The sequence below is a fragment of the Sceloporus occidentalis genome, unplaced genomic scaffold (genome assembly GCF_023333645.1).
Source record: "Sceloporus occidentalis isolate IW3139 unplaced genomic scaffold, rSceOcc1.0.p SCAF_5, whole genome shotgun sequence".
Taxonomy (NCBI): Eukaryota; Metazoa; Chordata; class Lepidosauria; order Squamata; family Phrynosomatidae; genus Sceloporus; species Sceloporus occidentalis.
The window spans coordinates 131523068-131538353 of record NW_028316985.1 but is presented as its reverse complement, the minus strand read 5'-3'; the positions used below and the strand labels follow the sequence as shown (position 1 = coordinate 131538353).

The following is a 15286-nucleotide window of genomic DNA, read 5'->3' as shown; positions in this document are numbered from 1 at the left end:
GAAACATTTGGTCAGTTGTAGAATGAATAGATGAAACATTTCAAGGGACCTACAACTACAGTAATGGATTGGTGCCAGAATTTTGGAACATAAAACAATTTCTTAGAAAAAGGGGCTTTAGATGCTCCCTTTTCTAAATGCTCAAAGAATGTGATATAGTTTCTCAGTGATATTCATACCAACCTGCTAATATGAGTTAGTATGAAAGCCATGTTAACATTAATTACATGCTAATCTGAATTTGTATTATTGTGATGCAGTGATACAAAGCACCAACAAACACTCTTCCTAATTTACTGACAGAAACATTCTTTGTAGAAGTAATATAGTACCACACTGTTCAGCACTGGTGAGACTTTGCCAGGAATGAAGATAAATGCAAAACAAGAGAGACAGATTGAGGAAATAGCTAAAGAGATGATATGGTGAGGTGAAATCCCATTTCTTCTCTAAGGACTCTTCCTCACAAGTCTTGTTTTCACAGCAGTCATGCAAGGAAAAATGCAAGTGAAAACAAAATGGTAGCATACCCCTTTCCAGGAAGCGATCACTGCACCTCTCATTTGCACAACCAGGGCTGCTGCTCCCATCACGCTCTCATTCTGACCTCTCAATCCTGCCTCCCTGCTTTATACCCTACCCAGCATTTCTTTCAGGGTTTGTTTTTGTTTTTATTTTTCCCAGTGTATTTCTGGAACTCTGCTGCCCCAATTGATGTTTTAAGAAGTAATAAATGGATAAGGGAAAATAAAAGTAATAAGGACACATTGGAATAGTGAGGAGAAGTGGGGACAAGGGGAAGGAGGGGGCACTGAAATCATGTGTCTGCAATTGCACTACTGCCCCAGGAGTAACATTTCACATTTATGGACATGCATGACTGCCAGGTCTTTCACGGTTTCCCCGTGAATGAAAAAGGACTGGGCAGCTGTGGGTTGTAGGCATTGTTGTGTGATGAGTATCACCAATGCTGCTTCTTTCCCAATGTACTTGTGGTTAAAAAGCCATATGCAGCAATGTCCTAAGAAAGCTTTTCACTGAAAATTCAAGCAGGGAGTGAGGACCCCCTCAGCCCTCCCAATGTTTTGGAAGACAATTCCCATGCTCCCTATTGACCATGCTGGCTGGATCCTGTGGGATTTGCGGTCCCAAACATTTGGGGGACAAAATGTTCCCCATCATGGCTGCCAAAGATAGAGGATCTGTATCAGCTGCAGGCAATTTCTTTCTTTTGCTTAAACTTGGGTGCTTTTGTAGTATTCGGTCTAACTTTGTGGTATGCTAATTTGTTACTCCAGCTATAGGAAGAGGATTAAGCAATTGTTCTAAACAGATACCTTTTAAATATATGAAAACTTTGATAATACATTTTTGTCCATTTCCACACCAAGTATCTTTTCTCCAGACTAAAAAATACCAATTTCATCAGCCTGCTTTCATATGAGATCTACTAAAGCCTTGCTGGGTCACAAAATCATGGCTTGTGTTAGTGAGCTGTGAACAGTTTGGAGGGTTGTAAAAGTACTGCCGACCAATCCTACTGATACGATGCAAGTTCTACATGTCTCCTGAGAAGGAAGTACTGTACTGATGTGGCCAGTGGGAATCATTCCCAAATAAGTATGGATAGAATTGCAAGCTTAAGCACAGATACTGCATTGTCTCTGATGTATTTAATATATATGCACGTACACTATCAGTAATTTGCCCTTGTCAGTCATTTGTTCTTTATTGACGACATATTGAATAATTAAGCACAATCAAAATCAAATATTTAAGGGCTGATAAAAAGACAAATTGCTTCACTTTTTTTCTATGGTAATGCAAGAATAAAATATATAACAACAAATCATTAAGAGAACTAGTGACCAGGAACTGGCTAATGACCAAGACTCTAGCAACTGGAAGGTTCTACATTGCTTAGAGCAGTTCTAACTACAGTTATGTGATGTAGAAGACCAAGAGGACTTCCCCACCAAGTGTGCTAGGCACTGGTATCACGTTTGTGTCCATTGGCTACAACTATTTCTTTGCTGGAAGCCCAACACAGACCAGAAACCAATAGCTTGTTAGCTGGCACCACTATTTTGAATAATATTGGCTTACAGTGTCTTCAGAGATAATGTAAGCTTATTGTTGTGTGCCTTCGAGTTTCAAACTTATGGCGACCCTAAGGCAAAGCTATCATAGGGTGATCTTGGCAAGTTTTGTTCAGAGAAGGTTTGCCATCATCTGAGGCTGAGAGAGTATGACTTGCCCATGGCCACCCAGTAGTTTTACATGGCTGAGCTGAGATTCAAACCCCGGTCTCCAGAGTCATACTCCAAGGCTCAAACGTAAACTATTCCTCTTAATATCCTATAGCTCAGCTTATATTTGTTTTCGGTTCTTTTAGTAGAGATCTTTTTGGAAGCTTTCACAGTTTAAAAAATCAATTTCATAAAATCTTTTAAATTTTCTATTGCCACATGCATGTTTTCTTCACTTTTATTTCAAATGTTTTTATTGGCAATGTTTAATTGTCATATAAGGGAAAATGTGCTTGTAAATGCTCCAAGAGTTGCATAGAAGTTCTTCATTTTTTGTTCTGTATTTGGAAAGAGAAAGGTGACTGACATGCCAAGATTACTGACATGTTGTGTTTTACAGACTCAAATACTTCCGTGCATAGTTAGTTCATATATCATATTTTGAATGTCCAGAAGAATGCATTCTACAAGGGGCTGTGAAAGGTGAAAAGGCTATATGCTAACTTCTTAATGTAAGGGGGCTGAGTATTGATGTCTGTTTTCTTAGAAAATAAGAGTGACTTCAGAAGGAGAAATTTGAGATGGTAGGAAAGAATGATTAAGAATGCTTAACTCTCATCCCACCAACACTTCCAAATATCCCTGTACCTCCTTTTTCCCTCCAGGACATCCCAAACCTGTAATTAGGCACCCTAACATGTATTTTCTCTAAACTGCCTCATTGTAATAGAGCCATGTCACCTAGAACAGTGCTTCTCTACCTGCCTGTGGTGCATTAGCAGGTTATATTTCCCAATGTGTCAGGGACTGGGAACACATTTGTGTCTACAATTGTTTCTTCCTTTGCTGGAAACTCACTGCAGACAGACACTGGTACAAGATCCTCTGCTTTGTATAGGAAAAAGTGAACTCTACTCACAGAAAATACTGTTCTCTGATTTTCAGGTGTTCCCAGTACTACTCCCTGTCACAGCTCAACCCACTCAGTGGTGTCTTCCTATCTCGTACCATTGGGAGAGATGTGGGGGCTGCCTTGGGGGAGCTGTGGCTTCTGCTAGCCAAGCAACGTACTGAAATCTGGATTCAAGCCATAGTGTGTGTGTGTGTGTGTGTGTGTATTGGTGTGTGTGTGTATCTAGTTTATTGGCTAAGAATTGTTGAAGTTTTTATGTTAACAATTTTATCCTGCTTTAATAGTTCACAAATGGATTCTGGTGGTGGAGGCTTACAAATACTTAAACAACAGCACTAAGGAAATTATAGGTGAAATCCAGTATAGATACATCAAAATCAGTGTGACTTAAACTATTTGTGATTAACAAATCCAATTCATTTTAGTAAGTTTAAGTTCTAAGTAGGACTGAATTTAGCTGTGAGTGTTGTAGTCATATGAGACAAATTGGCTAAGACCACCTTATGTCAGCAGACATACGGAGAGGTGGACATTTTTTTGTGCTACTTATTAAATCTGGTAAACGAACATTAATATTATCTACTCCATTAGATTAGATGGCTGTCATTATAACTGGGGTTATATTAACTTTGGGTTATGGCTGATTTAAGAGTAATACCACTAATGCTACTCACACCAAGGGTATTTACTTTGGGGTAGGCATGGTTAATATTTGTAAGTCTTGGTTAGAGAAAACTACAGCAGTTGCATAGAAATAGTGTGCATCTTAAACTCTTCTTTTGCAAGAAGTGTTGCAGCATATAAAAATTACATCATTTGTTACCATCTTCAGCATCAGAGTCCAGTATTTATCTTCCTTTTAAAAATATGATGTATTCCTTAGGAGCTGTTACAAGGGATGACAAATGAGATCTTTGGTCCAAAAAAGATATCTCTGAAAGAAATTGGCAGAAATTTAAATTGGGAAGTGTAGAATGGAGACGACTCTATAGTACTGTTACTGACCCAAAGTGACTGACAAGAATGATTAAGAAAATATGTTAAATAAAATGAAATGTATGCTACCAAAGAACAAGACAAATAGTTTATAAAGCCAGCAACCATATTAAATACAGGCAGTACCAACTGGGAGGCTATAATCAAATAGCAGATACAATTTTTAATTCTTCAGCAAGTGTCTAAATATTGAAAGAGAATGGTTTATATGGGTCTCCACTGGGAATCTGTTCCACAGTTATGATGTCACCACTGGGGGGAAAAATCTTTTTTTGTGTTCTTATCCATTTAAATGCCTATAACAGTGGAATTCTGATCAAAGACAGCTTCATGTGGTAATAGGCAGTCCAAGAAGTAATATGGCTCTAACCCATTTTGATATTTAAGGTGCTTGCAAGTAAAGATTTTTATCGTGCAAGCACTTGTGCAAGGGGAAAGCAAAATTTTTTTAAATGTACTTAAAATAACAATTAACTCCATTGGAGGTTACGTACAGTAGTACGTAATTTTCCAAGCTCTGCTTTTGCTGAGAACTGAAGGAGGATGTGGACTAGTAAGATCTAAAAATCATATCCAGGTTCCATTCTTTCACATATCCTGTGAAACTATTAGAGAAGACAATATTGTGTTTCTTCTGAGTGTCCCATTGCTCTTGATCCATACAAGTTGCTTTCGTGGAACCAGGTTTGTTCACATTACCACTTTTACCTATCTCTTTCAAATTGGCTTCAGATCTTCTTTTCTCCATTTTTGATGTACTGTGCTCACTATTGCTGCACGTAACAACTAAAGTTGTCTTCAGAACAAACAATTTTGTATCAATGGTCACAGCACTGTATACAGTATATTCTATAGTTCATGTTTTCTACCAAGGAGTAAGTTAAAACTACATACTTGGCCTGGTACTTTAATACTTGAATATTGATTAGGTAATTTGAAAAAGAATGGTCCAAACTAGGAAGCAAATCTGAAATAAAACTTGATATTTTTAAAAATGCTTATGGTGGAACCCAACCAGATGCTAATACAACTGACACTAAGCAGCAACGAGATTGCTATCTTATTTGTTTTCAGGCCAGGAGTGTTTAACTGTGGCCCACCATATGTATTTGGCCTACAACTCCCATAATCCTGCACCACTGATTATATTGGCCAGACATGATAGAATTTGTAGAGTAAAAACAGTCCTTAGACTAGCCTTCGTTGTACATTCTAGCCAGTCATGCTTTGGTACTGAAATTTAACAAATGAGTTCAGTTCCCCCCTGCTTTTTTTTTTCATTTGAAGTGTTTAGATAATAAAAGACAGCAATATCACTTCTGCTTTTGCGTACAGTGGATTGTTATGCATTAGCATGTGCTGAACTGTGACTGAAGGTGCTTCCAGACAGTGTTTTTATTGTGCAACCCAGTCTCATTCATGGGATTTTAGCTGGGATATGGACATTGTTGTCTTCCATTTGCAACCTTCCCCTGTTCTCCCTCTGCATCAGATGAAATCCCCTTTGATGGGGTAGCAGCCATCTGTCTGAAAACACCTCCCTCTGCCAAGGCAATGAAAACAGAACCAAAAAAGCTCCTTACTTTGGGCAGCAGAGTAATTCATTAAAATTGCAGTAACAGATCATCTCACAGCCTTTCCCTTCCCAAAAGTGATCTTGAAGATGGCCATCAATTGGCCGGAGACTGGCTACTCCTGTTGGGATGTTATGACAGTTGTGATCTTTTAATATTTTCCTGTAACAGGAAAGCCGGACTGAAGGTGTCATGTTGGTTCCAAGTACCAGGCTCAGAAAGAGAAGAGGAGAGAGCATCTTCATATTTTTAATCTTTCCAAGATTTTGTGCTGCTGTGGAAAGAGAAACTAGTTAGTTAAGTGACTGCATGAAATCCATCTGGATACTTCTTGAATTTATTTCTTTACCCCTGCTTTTGCTCAACATTTATTTGCTGTACTTTACTCCATGGAAAGTATGTATTTCAAACGCAAGAAATAGTAATTCCATAATTTTTGTAAAGGTCTCATAAATTTAGGTTTCTGTAGATTAAAATCAGTAAAGGTCTAGTTGAATTAAGTAAATGTGTTAAACTGGAGAAACAGTTGCAACAAACTGTAAACAGAAAAACAATGTTCTCCAACTGGAATGAAAAGAAGATCTAATTGAAAAATGTGTTGCTTGTTCAGCTGTGAATCACTATTTGAGAACTTTCCAGAGACTAGATCTGCTACAAATTTTCACACCTGTTAAAAAGACAAAGCAGTTTTTAAAAAGCTCAATGGTTATAGTAGCAGGGCTCTGTAAGCCATTCAGAGGAGGGGAGGGGAGAAAACATAGATTGCATGAAATCCAGTACTCATGAGTCTGCCCCTTTCCCCTCAGTTCCTTCCTTCTCAGGTGACTGTCATTTTTTCACCCATTTGTGTCAGTGATGTGAACCTGGATCAAAACTGGTTTAACAGTCATAGTTTTTTCTCAAGGACTTATAGGACAATGAAGAGTGATGTCACTAGAGTTGGTGTCACCTTGTATGGGGTGGCGGAGGATTGCCCCCCTGCTTACCCACTTCGCCAGATGCTGAAAACATGGGCGACTGGATGAGGCAGTGGAATGCCCTTCGTGACCTTCCCTCCTGCTGCTGGGCCCACCCACCCACCCACGCAGACCTGTGGGAAGGCAAGGCAATGCTCTGCAATGGTGGCATCCTCACCCCTTCTGCAGAGGTGCCCTGGAAGGTGGCAGGGATGGGCATGGGGGTACCTAGGTTGAGATGGAAAACACCTCTGAGCTGTCACCTGGTGTGGTCCACCTTTCCAGACATCCCCAGTAACACTCCTGACAATGGACAATCTAAGGTGTCTTTCTGCCTGAGCCAGAATAACAAATGGCAATCTTGAAAGTAGCCAAGTTATTTTGGTACAAAGCAGGCAGAAAATCCTACAAACACCTCTCTGTTGCAGTACAAATTTGCAGTACAAATACAATACTGGCAAAATGAAGAACAATTTGTTACCCTTTCTTTTCAGTCAAAATCTGCTCCCTGAAGTGACTGAACAATGGTAGGCTGCACCTGCCCATTGCCTTGTGAGGCTATGCTAGGAATCTTTGTGACAGAGTCATCCCCCAAGTGTTGGCAGCTATTGCACCACCTCTTCCATTGGTGCAAACTGATCAACATCCTATGCCTGTTTTGTAACCTGTAATCTGTGAGAACACTGTACTAGCTGTTCATTAAGTGGACCTTCTTCTACTCATTGCCCATTATCTGGTATATCACATGGTAGGTGTGTAATTTCCTACCATATGAGGAGGAAAAATTGAGGATAAACCAGGATAGATGTCTAAAACATTTTCAACTGAGCTAAGATTTAAAAGTAACATGTACAAGAAATGGAAAAAAGGAGGGAATCATCAAAGAAGAATTCAAACAAATAGCCAGCTTGTGTAGGGAGAAAGTCAGAAAAGCTAAACACAAAATGAGCTCAAACTTGCTAGAGTAGTTAAAAACAATAAAAAGGGGTGTTGTTGTTTTTTGTTTGTTTGTTTTTGGCGATGTCCGTAGCAAAAGGAAGAGCTAGGAAATAGTAGGGCCACTGTGTTGAGAAGATGGCAAAATGCTAACAGGGAACAGAGAAAAGGTAGAGCTACTCAATGCCTTCTTTGCCTCAGTCTCTGAAAAGGAGAAGTGTGCTCAACCTGGGGAAATTGCAACACAGAATAGGTGTAGACGTAGTACAGGAATAAATGGCTATTCTAAATGAATTCAAGCCTTTGGGGTCAGATTAATTACATCCAATGGCATTAAAAGAACAGGCAGAAGTAATTTCAGAACCACTGTCAATAATCATTGAGAATTCCTGGAGAACAGGAGAGGTCCAGCAGATTGGAAGATGGCAAATTTTCAAAAAGGGGAAAAAAAAGAGGACCCAAATAATTATCAGCTGGTCAGCCTGACAATGATACTAGGAAAGATACATTAGACAGATAGTCTGTAAGCCCTTAGAAAGGAATGACATGATCACTAAAAATTAGCATAGGTTTCTCAAAAACAAGTCACAGGAGACTACTCTGATCTCTTTTTTTGATAGAGTCACAAGTTTGGTAGATGATGGGAAGCTGTGGATGTAGCATATCTTGATTTCAGTAAGGCCTTTGATAAGGTTCTCCATGATATTCTTACAAACAAGCTAGTAAAATGTGAGTTAAACAATGTGATTTGTAATTGTTTGACCAACTGAATCCAAAGGGTGCTCAACAATGGCTCCTCCTCAACCTAGAGAGAAATGACCAGCAGGGTGTCAAAGGGTTTTGTCCTGGGCCCAGTACTATTCAACATATGTATTTATCAGTGACTTGGATAATGGAATAGAGGGTATGCATATCAAAATTGCAGATGGCACTAAATTGGGAGGGGTTACTAACACCCCAGCAGACAGGATCAGAATTCAAAATACAGTGCACCCTTGCTTTACGTGAGGGATCCGTTCCGGACTCCCCTACGTAAAGCAAATACTGCCTATGCTCGAGCCCCATTTAAATGAATTGGGCTTGTGCAAGTGGTGGCATGCGCGGGCCACTGGTGCACGCCTCATTAGACCCTATGGGACACGCCACCCCTTTCTCCCTGTGTATGCTGAAAGCTGCATGCCCGGGTATGACGTGGGCGCACTGTAACAGATTAAAAAGCTGGGCCAAAATTTAACAAAATGATTTCAGCAGGGAGAAATATAGGATACTACCTTGGGCAGTAAAACCAAAATGCACAGATATAGGATGGGTGACACCTGACTTGACAACTATACATGAGAAAGGGATCTGAAAGTCTTAATAGAACACAAGTTGAACATGAACCAATAGCATGATGCAGCAGCTAAGAAAGCCAATGCAATTCTAATCAACATCAATAGGAGTATAGTGTTTAGACTGAGGGCTGTAATAGTACCACACTATTCTGCTTTAGTCAGACTTCACCTGAAATATTGTGTCCAGTTCTGGGCACCACAATTCAGGAAGGATGTGAACAAGCTGGAGAGAGAAATGGTAAAAGGTATGGACACTATGCCCTATGATTAAACAAGGCAGGCAGTGCAGTCCCATTGGGATGTACACTGTAACATATCTCTTTATATGTATTTTTATATCTTTAACACTGTTCTGATGAATATATTCAACAGTAAATAAATTCATGGAACTCAAATATCTGAAAATGAAACGTATCAGCCTCCCCTTTCATTTTGCCAAGACAAGCTAGTACATTATGTGTAATGGCAAGGACAGAGGCTAATCCACTAAGGACGGGACTGTATGAATTGACTCTTTGTGAAGGCCATCAATACTGCAATTCTTTACAGGAGCTAGAATTTAAAAGAAAAATTAAACCCCGTTTAAAACCTATAATTTTCTGACACTTTCACACACATATACATTTAATTCCTTTTCTTCATACTCATCCTTTGGTCTTTAATTTTCAGTGCAGCTTTGTGGCATTGCAGATGATACTTAAATTCTATTTCATTTTTTTTTAATATGAAGGAAAACATTTTTTTTTCTTCACTGGTTTATCAAGGCTGTTAAACAAATTATTTTTCCTCATCTTATCCCTTACCTTATGAAGCACAAGATACTATCAGCTGGTCTGAGTGTTTTCTGCTACCTCTATTTAGCACCTGGCTCCGGGTTTTGCTCTCATTACTAGCTGAGAGAGAAATATTTAATTAGAATAGCTTGCTGGGAAAGGGCAGATAAGACACTTACCTTATTTTCTTGCTTCTTTTTTTTCACTTCCTTGGTAGTTGTGTCTCTTCTAATGCTCAAGCAAGCAGAGATTTGGGCAAAAGGGAGATGTGGGAAGGGAGGGCTAAGAGGATGTGGAGAAATGCTCTTTTGTTTCTCTTAACTCTCAGTGGTAGACTGTCTCCTCTGTCTAGCCAGGGGCTAAGGAGAGGTACTGCAAGAAAATACCTTGTAGGTTAACATCCTGAGCTAAGGAGAGTGAAATGAAGAATTCCTTTCTCAGCAGAAAATGAGCACTTTACATAATTTCATGCAAAATCAAGAGGAAAACTATGTACAACGTGACAGCAGCCTTGAATCCCATTTTGGGAGATAGGTGTTATACAAATCCAATAAATAATTAAAAATAAATGAAGCTGTGTATATATGGGTGGTAACTACAGAACACTAGTAGTACTCTTGAACAGATAGATCAAGCTTGTGCAGCAAATTTCTACCCAGAAAATGTGCACCAGGAGCAAGAATTTCCTCCAGAGGTTGCTGCAGACCCAAATATCCCTCAACATTGGCCTTGGGATTCTAGGAACTAGAATGTTCTTAGATGTTGTTGGACTGCAAACCCAAATATCCCTCAGAATTGGCCTCTGGACTAAGAATTTTGGCCCAACAACGCAGCAATGTCCCTGTGAATGACACAGGGTCTTTTCCCAGTCCTGATTACTAGCCAACTTGAATCACATTTTGGGAGAAAGGGGGGATATAAATCCAATTAAAAATAAAATAAATAATAGTTGTTGGCAGCCTATCATGTTCCAGGGATTGTACTACAACTCCCATTAACTCTAACTATTGGCTGTCTGGCCAGGAAAGAGAAGACTGCCATTATATCACCACTTTGAACTAGCACCCATGGACAACTTTTTAATGAGGAATCAATGGGGAAACAATCCAAAGTGTCCTCCATTGCTATACTGGAAGGGATCATGTTTGCTATCTCATAAACCCTCTTGTACAACTAGTTTGATTATCTGTTGCATTGTGTTGCATGCCATCTAGCTGCAGTATTCAAAAATTTATGGCAGTGCTTGAGAAATCTTCTTTAAAATTACCATGAAGAGGTTCTATAGTATTCAATCGGCCTGGCCTTCACACAGTATGAGAAACACATGCTAGGTTCATTAATATTTTTGTTAAATACAAAACTTGAATACATAACTTTGTTAAATATATAACTTGGAAAAAAAACTTTTTAAAACTATAGCTCCTCAAATCCCCCTGGCTTTGATGGTTGGGTAATTCTGGGAGTTGTAATTCACAAAAGTAAATGTTACAGGCTCTTGAGTGCATATTGCATTATTGTGCAAGTGCCTAAGCCTTGCTTCCTGTCAAGTGAAAACACTACCAAGCACAGATATTAGCGGTGCTTGCTTAGGGATTCTGATAGCTGTAACACAATCAGTAACTTTTCCAAGCTTTGATCTGAGGGCAGTGCCTTGCATTATACTGTACTGCATTAAGATAAGAACCTCTGCATCATGTAGGAGTGTCAAAAATGAACAGATCTCCAAATAACCTGAGGGGAGGGTTAAAGATAATCTTTATTTTTATTTGCACCAATTTATATCCCATTTTATAAAAATGCATATTTATTTTTACATATTTATTTCATTTTCATATTTAATATTAAGTATTAAATATTAGGTATTAATATATTTTGTATTTGATATTAATACTTAATTTATTTTAGGTATTTTATTTTGTAAAAATAAAAGTGACAGGGAACATAAAAATTACAATATAAAATACAAATAAATCACTACTGGAGCAGGAACAGGGTAAGAGATGGCGTTATCTGTCGGGCAAATCCTGTGAGGAAAAAAATGAGTTTTATTGAACTGTCTCAACCCATACTTGCAGGTGTTTGCCCAGTATTTATAGGGATCTCATCAAATTTCACTGGGCAGGTGCTGCAAAGCTACAATTCTGAGATGGGAGTTGGAGGGGGACAGCAGGTGAACCAGGGATCATGTGCAAGAGAGAGACCCAGTCATTTTGGCTAATGGACATCGGTTTCCTCAAAGTCATGTAGCACTTCAAGCTAGATAAATCATTTTGGTGCCTGAGGTAGAGAGATTTCATGAATATCTTTTTCCTTTCAGTAAAAATACAAATGTAATAAATAACTAACAATATGCTATTTTTACATGGCATCCAAAATCTCCCATCTTACCTAATGGTAAGCCCAGCCCTGTGTTGTCCCACTGAAAGTGTCACTTAGGCTGCATCTGTACTGCAAAATTAATGTAGTTTGATGCCGCTTTAACTGCCATGGCTCAGTGCTTTGGAATTCTGGGATTTGTAGTTTTGTGAAATATTTAGCCATCTCTGGCATAGAGAAATCCCAGAATGCCATGGGCATAGCAGTTAAAGTGATGTCAAACTGCATTAATTCTGCCGTGTAGCAACAGCCCTAGGAGGATTGCAGTGGACAGACAGGGCTGTAATGGAGCAAGTCATTCTCCTAGGTAACTTTCTTGTTTCATCCCCAGAATATTCAATAGCACCCCAAAAGCCTTTTAGGCCTAGACATGGCATTCATCCAAACAAGAAATGGCCATTCATTTTATAATTGTGAAAATGATTGCTGCAAGGCACCATATTTTCAGAATTTTCTTTCCGGTCCAGCAGTGATGTGATATTATCCTGGCAGCTACAGAAATGGTTTGAAAGTTGAAGTGCTTTCACTCTTTTACCACCATTCATCATCACAGGTGTGGAGATTTCATGATTTCACACCATCTCTTGGAAATCAAGCCGTGAAGGTGCCTGTGAGTGCAAATGAGAATGCTGTTATAGACAATCAGCAATGTAATGAAACCAGGGTTCATGGGGTTAAAAGGCTTTTGACTAGGAGGGACAATGCCACCCCCTTCAGAGTTCCCTCTTGAACATAACCACAAGCCTCACAGAAGCAGAGGACATTTTCCTAACAACAATATACTGTTGTGAGACAGCATAATGCAAAAGTATAATGGGGTGGTTTGGAATTGAATGAGCAATTAAGACCCATTGGATTTCCCAGTTCCTGGTGGGGATGAAAAATGTTGTGAATGGTCAGTCCTGCTGCTCTCCCATCCAAGTACTAATCAGGATTGGCCCTGCTTAGCTTGTGCCTTTAGGGTATTTAGTACCACTTCAAAATTCACCACTATACCACTGTACATTGTGCAGCTTTTTTTCTGGCCATGGTTATAACAACCAGGGATGTAGCCAAGGGGGGGGGGGGGCGTTCTTGGGGTCCAGACCCCCCCCTTCCATTAGAAAAATGAATGGTGCGTGCTGCTCTGCCGCCGTGCCCAAACCCCATTATAATGGTGGCACTTAGTCTGGACCCCCCCTTCCTAAAATCCTGGCTACATCCCTGTAACAACAGTGAGTTTTATTGATTAGTCAACTGACCATATCAACAGTAACAGAGGCGGGATACAAACCGCCATATAGTATGTATAGGATACGTACTAGGGTTAGGAAGGGGCGGTGCTTCCGCACCCCCCTAACCCTAGTACGTATCCTATACGTACAAGATGGCGGTGCCCCTTCTACATGGGCGCCGCCATCTTTACGTACTGGATGCATAGCGTCCAGACATGTCGCGGCGCCTATGACATCGCGAGTCCACGCCAGGCGCCTCGTGACGTCATAGAGGCGCCGCAAAAAGAAGCTCCGAAATGGAGCTTCTTTTTTGCTCTGCGCGGGAGCCGCGCGGTTTGACTGCTGCAGCTCCCGCGCGGAGCAAACGGCGGTGGCGGGGAAGCGCCGCAAAGCGGCGGTTTGTATCCCGCCATACAATAGATCAAGATACATACAAAGACAAAACTGAGTCACTCCTTGAACTCATAAAAATTAACTAGGAAGTTAAACACCTAAAAATCAAATAAAACACGCATAACATTAAATAAGAAAAGATCTAATAAAATAGTATACAGGGTAAAATACATACTGAATACAACATATAAAATACATACTAAAACAGATTAAAATGGGGACCATGGTTATAGTGCACAATATAGAGGAGAAGATAAACAATGAGGAAATCGACTCAACAACATTTCTAATATAAATTTCTAGATGATATGTAATAACAATAACTTTCAGAAAGAACTATCGGGGGCTAAAATTTTCAACTAAAAGAAATGAGATGATGACATACCTCCATCCAGGCACTGTTATAAAAAAGAAATTTCATAATCTTATATGAGTTTTGGGGTTTTCTGGTTGAAGCAAAAGGTTGTTTTCTCATAAATATACTTCTGCAAGCTATAAAATTAGTAAGAAATGGCAAGTAAAGTTTGGGAAAAATATGAAAGAAAGCCTTGACTTATACATTTCAATACACCAGATCACCATCTGTTTCAAATTTGATAACATTAAAGTCTTGAAGCAGTCTATGATATGTGGTTTTGCTATTTCAGAAGATTTGTCTGCATTCTTTTTTATATGTCATGACTAATATGAAAAAAGTATAAAAGATACCATATCATGGCAAAGGAGCTATGGAATTTAGACTATAGCCATTTTTCATATTGGCATAATGGCCACAATTTTCCCAAGATGGTGATAATTTTGCCAGTGGGATTGACTGGAAGTTCTGGCATGTTCTTCAGGAGGTCAAGCAGTAATTGTACAACAAATTTTGAATTTCCTGAGGGTCGGATCCTAATGTTCCTGTCTTGGCAGTTAGCAATTTGTCTATGTTGGTTCATACTTTTTCAAAAAATGTGGGTGGAAACGGGGATGGACTTGATTACAGATAACTGGTTAAGATGCCTTGCTCAGGGTATGGAAGGCCTTTAGCAATAAAGCTACAAATAGAAAATATATTTGAAGTGAGAATATAACTTTACCATAAGGCAGGGTTGGTGAACTTCAGGCCCTGCGCCAAACCTCCTGGAATCTCTGTCCATCTCTCTGGGCTTCTTTAGATGGCCACACCTCCTTCCTGGTGATACTTTCATTTGCTGGATTCCCAGCTTTTGTACAGCTTTTTCTTCTGAAACTTGAAACACGTCTCCTAAAGCTTAGTTACTGACAGCGACACTTTTAAACATATCTCATGCCAGCCTTTTGCCTTGCCCACCACAGGAATGCAACCTGAGAACTTTTCTGGAATTAAAATTGGCTCTCGGACTGAAAGAGTTTCATTTCGTCATCTCCCATATTTAAATGGCAACCGCACAGCACATGATAGTGGAAAACTAGAAGTCTTAACTCAGACCTCATCATGTCTGTTGAGGTACAATTCAGACTGCAAAATTACTTTGACTAAAGAGCTGATCACACCATGGTGAAGGCATTGTCAGCGAACAGGGTTTTTTTCTTACCTACTATATGATCCTG

The 15286-nt window shown here is 39.5% G+C and overlaps 1 protein-coding gene across 7 annotated transcripts; it reads right to left on the bottom strand.

The window, feature by feature from the left end:
* Nucleotides 1-1321: 1321 nt before the first annotated feature.
* On the bottom strand, nucleotides 1322-15005 carry SCRG1 (stimulator of chondrogenesis 1). Of its 7 annotated transcripts, none has more exons than XM_089525465.1 (5): nucleotides 14794-15005; nucleotides 12545-12715; nucleotides 9762-9851; nucleotides 5742-6006; nucleotides 1322-4096 (listed from the first exon to the last, which is right to left on the bottom strand). In XM_089525465.1, exons 4-5 carry the CDS (start codon nucleotides 5975-5977, stop codon nucleotides 4042-4044), a joined length of 291 nt encoding a protein of 96 aa, XP_089381591.1. In that variant the 5' UTR covers nucleotides 5978-6006; nucleotides 9762-9851; nucleotides 12545-12715; nucleotides 14794-15005; the 3' UTR covers nucleotides 1322-4041. The 7 variants fall into 7 exon arrangements, with proteins under 7 accessions (XP_089381591.1, XP_089381590.1, XP_089381592.1 ...); XM_089525464.1 differs by having other exon boundaries at nucleotides 5742-6003; XM_089525466.1 differs by having other exon boundaries at nucleotides 5742-6003; nucleotides 9762-9847.
* Nucleotides 15006-15286: the final 281 nt, after the last annotated feature.

Coding starts and splice junctions, on each gene's coding strand:
- SCRG1 (XM_089525465.1), bottom strand. CDS start 5,977: ATGAAGATGCTCTCTCCTCTTCTCTTTCTGAGCCTGGTACTTGGAACC. Junction 4,097..5,741: donor GAATTACTCTGCTGCCCAAA/GTAAGGAGCTTT, acceptor AATTTCTTTCAG/AGATATCTTTTTTGGACCAA.